At 30.6% G+C, this 6,966-nt stretch overlaps 1 protein-coding gene across 1 annotated transcript; it reads right to left on the bottom strand.

Annotated features, from left to right (window-relative positions):
* Nucleotides 1–336: 336 nt before the first annotated feature.
* Nucleotides 337–6,547, bottom strand: LOC143054262 (perlucin-like protein). Its single transcript, XM_076227218.1, has 5 exons — nucleotides 6,431–6,547; nucleotides 5,104–5,207; nucleotides 4,255–4,345; nucleotides 2,416–2,626; nucleotides 337–442 (listed from the first exon to the last, which is right to left on the bottom strand). The coding sequence occupies exons 1-5, from the start codon at nucleotides 6,459–6,461 to the stop codon at nucleotides 418–420; spliced, it is 462 nt and encodes a 153-aa protein (XP_076083333.1). The 5' UTR covers nucleotides 6,462–6,547; the 3' UTR covers nucleotides 337–417.
* Between the last annotated feature and the right edge of the window lie 419 nt (nucleotides 6,548–6,966).

Below are 6,966 nucleotides of genomic sequence, written 5' to 3'. Positions count from 1 at the left end.
CAACAGTAGTATACCGCTGTTCAAAATTCATAAATCGATTGAGAAAAAACAAATCCCAGTTACATACTAAAACTGAGGGAAACACATTAGATATAAGCGGAGAACTACGACACAACAGAAAGACATCACTAAAATGTAACACACACAGAAACGAACTATAATATAATGATGGTCCTTTTCCAAACTTGATACAGGACATTTTAAGAAAAAGTGGGGGTTCAGTGACGATTGAAATTTTGTTTAGGGGGCGGGTAAGGGACTTATTCGCTGTGTTGATTTTTTTTCAAATTGAAATTCTCAATTTTATATATTTCAAAAGGTTGACAATATTAACTATTTAAACAATGAAAATCTGTCATTTATTTTAATTCTAGATGTATATCTCTCTCATATTTATAACCATTGATGTTATACTTTTTATCCAACAACTGGATTCTCCAACCTGCAACATAAATAAAGAAAATATGATTTGTAAAACAAATAAAAAAAATTAAATATCGCAAAAAACATTTTAATGTATAAGTTATGTTCAAAACATGAGATATCGACGACATCGTATCGGTTTTGATGTGTACATTTACTATATGTGTCACAGTAAACACAACATCAACCGTCGATATCGATGCCATGTTTTCAATCAAATTGTATACCTGACCTCGTTTCTTCTGTTATGATTATTTAAGTTTTGATATCGACAGTTCTTAACCAAATGTATTGATCTGCATATACAATAATGGTTCTCAAGATGTTTACATCGACGTTATTGATGGCATAGAAATAGACAAATATGTTTATCTAAGATGTCGATGTCGACGATATTGATTGAATCAAGACAAAATCGACTAAATATTTTAAATTGTCTATCTGCTACAGGTATCTATAACGTCAATATAGTTTTTCCTGGTTAGTCTGTTAAAGCTGTATACGATATGAAAAACGTTGTCTTCATCAGCTGTTTTAAACCATTAAGGGCATACGATACAGTTTTGAACCTGTATTTACAAGTTGATGAAAATTTGCATATAGGCTATTTTTTACCTGATTAAATCAAATATGTTATTAAAACTATACCTTCATGTGCTACTTTTTGAGTAAAATGAGGTCGAAAATTTGTATATTTGCTCAAAATTCAGATTTGTATCCGTATTTTCTTTTTCGAAAGAAAGACATAACGTTTTTGTTTAAAAGATAAACACAAATTGTTTTTTTGTTAAATAATCGGTAATTTCTGGATTTTATAAGTATCATTAAAAATTATGCAATTTTTATTCAGAAATAACTCATATTTATTAAATGTTCATGAATACATTTTTTGCTGCATGTTTATCAAAATCAAAAAAATTGCGCTATTTACAGTTTAATAAAATTTGGGTCACAAAATCTCCTTGCAAAATGAAACAAATTACTGTTTTAAAAAATTGGGGTCCATGCACTCGTTTTCAAATTAAATCAGTTTGAATGATAAAAATCAGTCGAAAAATGCATCTTTTCCCGATATGTCATAGTTTGACGTCGCGAAAATAACATTTTACGTTAGCAATGTCATTACCCCCCCCCCCCCCCCCCCTGTAACTGTATCGTATGCCCTTAAGTAAAGTTAAATAACTGAATGAAACATAAGAATACGGAAATGTACTATTTCCGTTCAGACAATTAAATTTTAACAGACACAAAGGCGTTACGATGTGAACAACTAAAAATCGTCTTATAGATTAAGATATACCGGCAAGACAAATGTGAATGTTTTTTTAAATGGGAAGACAAACAAACTATACTGATTTGAGTACATAAAGACATCAACAATCGTATCTATTGAAAGTTAACAATTACACATAGGTCAAAGTACGGCCTGCAACACGGGGTATTGGGTTACACAGAACAGCAAGTTATTAAGGGCCCCAAAATGACTAGCGTAAAACAATGCAAACATGTAATCTAACAGTTTAATCGTTATAAAAAAACGGAATAGGTTAAAACATCTATGAACCACACAAACCAGTAATCGACAACCACTGACAGGCTCCCTTAAAAAAGGTGCAAAAATGCAAAAATTTAAACGTGTTTACAGGCGCAAACCTTCACTCTAACCTAAACTACAGGCTACTGACCATTGTTCAACATGTTTCGAGCTCTAATTCCTTCTGTTTAATTTCGGAAGTTGTTAGAGCATAAAGCAATAAAAACAAAATGCGAAAAACAGTTGAAAAGAAAGGCTTGTCAGATTATCAGGAAGAACGACACAAAATAGAGGAAAAAGGTCTTTGTATGAAATTATATTTTACCTTGTTATCAATTAAATGATAAAAGCAAAGTAACACAACCAAATGAAATTTAGTATTTTTCTAATGCAGTAATTTGGATTGTAGCCACTTGAGTAACCTGTTTAAGTTAAAAATTAAAGGTACAAATTCTTACTTTTTCTCACAAATATATTTGATCTGGTTCGAACAAGGTGAATCATTCCAGAATGTTTTGTAGACTCCACCTGTCAGCAGACAGTCTTCTTGACCATTACTATTATTAGGTTCTCCTGGAAACCAATTCGAATAATCCAATGGTTCACCAGTTGATGCCCATTTCCATTGTCCCTCAGAAAATTCATCTGTTCCATCCAACCAGAAAAATCCTAAACAGCAGAGAATATTTAAACCTAGAGCAATATTAATTGCAATCAAAATTCTGATTCCTAAGATTAGTGTTTTATATGGTTGATACTAGTAATACATTTTTTTTCAGCTTCTATAATGCAAACTTCCAGGTTTTTTTTATTAAATTTTAGTGAAGATTCGTGCTTTGAAATAATCCATCATATTACCCTTTTTTTGTAGCTAGAACAAGATATTAGCAGTCATATAAAAAGCTTTAAATCAAGAAGATTTCGTTTATTCTAATATGTATATGTATAGATTATTTTATTCTGCCTTTTAACTATTTTTTTTATTTGAGCGTAACTGATGAGTCTTTTGTAGACGAAACCCGCGTCTGGCGCAATTTGAAAATTTCAATCCTGGTATTTATGATGAGTTTATATTTGCTTTGTTATATCAAACAATATTAAATAGGTAATATTTATGTCACTCAACTTCTGTGTACCGCTTTGATGTCGTTTAAATCAGTCAGAAACGCTACATGAAAAGTATTTGATTCACAAACATTCTCCTTGAAGCTCGATTGTTTGTTATTATTATAAAGTTTAAGTATAAGAAATGGTTGGGTTGAAGAAGACAAAATCAAGTTTTCTGTGATGTTCTTGAAAATCCTGATATTTTCACCCCAACCAATTTTTTTTATTTCAATTGTCTATAAGAAAGATATATCTTAAATAAAATTTATGCGAAAATATAACTTAAATACAACAGGAAATCTAACATGACACAAGTCCAAGCAACAGATAATAATTAAACTCATAAATAAATATAGAATTGTGATCCTGGTATCTATGATGAGTTTATTTGCAACAACAGGGTCAATGCCACTGCTGGTGGAGATTTATCTCCTCGAGGGTATCACTAGCCCAGTAGTCAGAACTTCTGTGTTGACTTGAGTCATCATTGATATGTTCATAAATATAAATTAACTGATAACAAAACTTTGAATTTTTTGAAAAAAAAGAAGGCTTTTCTACCTAAAGAATAGATAACCTTACCTGTTTTTGGCAAAACTTTTAGGAATTTTTGGTACTCAATGCTCTTCAAGTTTGTACTCTATTTGGCCTTTGAAACATTTTTTTTTATTCGAGCGTCACTGATGAGTCTTTTTAAGACGAAACGCACGTCTGGCGTAAATATATAATTTTGATCCTGGTATCCATGATGAGTTTATATATAAAGTCTTACTTTAAATATATTTCAAAATCCACATGTTCTATGCAAACATGGATGCTTTTCGTCTTTTATTTAGTGTTAAAACGTTTACCAGATACAATTCATTTGAAAAAATCTGTTTGTTATTCGGTTTTTATATAGCGCATTACACTGTTCCTGTCTTCCCAAAAAGAAATTTATGACAACCAGAAAATAAGACAATAGAAAAGTCAAAGTACTCAATTATGGAGAGTTTTTGTTGAAGTAAAATCATTATACACGTTTTATTTCTATGACAAAATTTTTTTTTACCATAATTATAACAAAAGTTTGGTTTCCCTAAAAAGGCAATATGTTTGACAAACATAATTTAAATTTAATTATAAGTTGTCCATAGGGATGGATTTAATAATTGGTTGTTAAGTAATGTGTACATCATGAAGCTACCCACCTCCAAGTTTAGTCATTTCAGACCATATGAACGTATTTTCTTCATTTGTCTCTATGACAGCAAGTTCAGCATGATGTGCCTGGCAAGAAGCCTGTAAAATATACGGACACACTGTTTACGATTATACGTATTATTATATTGAATGTTATAAAAAAAAATTACGGACAAATATACTCACTTATCCAAACAATTAAACATTATCATATAAAAGAGACAATATATGTATGTGTAAGACATGCGACACAAACTCAACCTAGATATCAGGATGAAATGGTGTACACCAGACGCGCGTTTGATATCGTCTCGTCCCCGACGCTCATTTATAAAAAGGAAAAATAAAATAAAAGTATCTAACCTTGCAATACCTACCTTAGAAGTATTAAAGGTTTCAAATGTTCGAGCAAAGATAAAAGATAATTGTTTTCATTCGTCTTATAATCATAGCTAAAGACAGGTTCGCTTATGTTTTGTGGCATTTGATTTTGTTTTCAATCATGATGTGTAAAATTAGATGTTTACTAAATTCCAAAATAACTTAAAACATTGTTCATAAAACTCAAAGCATATAACCTCAATTTTAATAACTGTGGGATGCTTTTATTGATTACCGAAACACAGATATTCGATAACCATATAAAAGTGTAAGGAAAATCTGATTTCTGTTAGTATACGTACACTTTAACAAAGCTTTTGTATAAGCTTTTCACAGTTTGTATTCAATTTTTTATACTAAAACATTTCCGGCCTTCATCGATCACTAAAGACACCAAGTCGTTGGCAAAATGTCCATTTTGTACAGTAAAATTGCCAGATTTCCAAGTGTATCAGATGAATTAGTAATTAACCTACAGAAGAAGTATCCCAGGTCTTCGTATTATCGCTGAAGTAATAACATGATGTAGAATTATGAATCCAACCGTTTTGACACTGACAAACAATGTTCTGGAAACAAGCTGCAAAATAATGCATATTCTAAGTCAAATTTAAGTACACTGCTTGATATATGAATTTGGTACATTAATTATGCCGTTAGTTTTCTCGTTTGAATTGTATTGCATTTGTCATCTCTGAGCCTTTTATGACTGACTATGCTCATTGTTGTCAGTCGTACGGGGCTTGAAATGGTTAATATCTGTTTTATTTGGTCTCATGTGAGTAGTGGTCTTAACATATACCCCAGAACACTTACGAAGGGGGAAATATGTGTGTTCTATTTTCTTTGGGAATTTCAACCAAAAATGAAGGAGTGGATGTTAATCGTCGTATTTGATACCTGAAATTCAGAAGTTTCTTTGCACAAAAGTTATATAGTAGGGTCTTTTTAAATTATCAACATTAACAGTATCAGCAATCAAAGACAGTCTTCAGATTAATGGTGAAACTACTTATTATTACTTTGGGATACCACACATTATATTTTGTTAATCATGTATAAAGTAATCAAAGAGATATGTTTCTTCTGGACAACATATGTGATAAATTTAGGTACACTCGTCAACAAAATTCTCGGCATTCCTATGAGAAGGAACTGTGTGCATCTCCCCGACGACTGAGTCAGAGTTCCTTTTTCCATATGTCAAAACCAAGAAGATCGAAGAAGTGAGATAATCTGATTGCACATTCAGGTATATTTATGATGTTCTTTCCAATCCAAACTCTTCTGATTTCTTTCTTTTTTTAATTGATTACTTGTTATATAACTTCTAGAACTTGCAATCAAAGAAACAACGTTACATATCTTCTATAACTTGAAATTAAAGAAACAACAGACACGGCTAGTTCATTAGGAAGCAATTCACAATATTCATCAGATTTTAAAAAAATATTAGTAGATATATATAATAGGTACTGACGTTGTTTATCATCTGAATTACGTGTTATAGTGTTCTTTTATTTGTCTTTGTAGATTATTAACCTGTGTCATGTTCTCTTCTGTCTCAATGTTCTTTCTTATAAACTATAAACTTTAAGCTGGAAATAATCTTTGTTTTAACATTAATTGACTTTTAAATGATTAAGTTTAACCATCATTAAATCATTAGTAAACAACAATGTGATTTAGTGTATTAAATTGCATGATACAAATATTTAAATAATTGTGGGTACTGTTAAATTATACATAATTTAAGAACAAGTTTACTAAGTATGCTAAGCAAAAGTAATAAGTGTGACATACCAAATAAACATATCAAAACGTAATAAAACATGTCTTTAAACAATGTCTAATACTCGAATATATGATCCTTATGCGTTCTTCTTTACATTTAATAGTTCTTATCGTACTTATATAGTTGGCACGTACATGTAAATCTTAAATAGTACAAGAGATAATGTTGGTCTAAAATTAATTGATATATGAACGTCGTAAAACTTTCTCATATTATCAATTTAACCGACAGATCTATACCGATCGAAATATAGCAAGACTCTGATGTAAAAATGGATATTTTGCAATATTGTTTTCGTCTGAATATTGGTAACGACAGACAAATAATAATAAAGTGTCTGCCTTTGTTCGTAGAAACATAAACATGTCGCAATGTTTTGCTAGTTCACAACCTTTATAACAAAAGGATTTTATTTGTTTCATTGGTTTATGTTTACTATCAAATACACAATGTCGTAACTATGGAGTTATCCGCTATATTGCCTTTCTAAAATCCATAATCTGTGATCTATTCAATTTCAACAAAAAAGAAATAACACCTATCT

The sequence above is a fragment of the Mytilus galloprovincialis genome, chromosome 12, assembly GCF_965363235.1.
Source record: "Mytilus galloprovincialis chromosome 12, xbMytGall1.hap1.1, whole genome shotgun sequence".
Lineage (NCBI taxonomy): Eukaryota > Metazoa > Mollusca > Bivalvia > Mytilida > Mytilidae > Mytilus > Mytilus galloprovincialis.
This window is presented reverse-complemented; position numbering and strand designations above follow the sequence as displayed.

Bases quoted from the DNA above. Each gene is read 5' to 3' on its own strand.
- LOC143054262 (XM_076227218.1), bottom strand. From the start codon at position 6,461: ATGTTTTATTACGTTTTGATATGTTTATTTG. The intron at 4,346-5,103 runs GTAGGTTAATTA...TATATTTTACAG, and splicing joins AGACCTGGGATACTTCTTCT to GCTTCTTGCCAGGCACATCA. The intron at 443-2,415 runs GTAAGAATTTGT...TTTATGTTGCAG, and splicing joins AAATATATTTGTGAGAAAAA to GTTGGAGAATCCAGTTGTTG.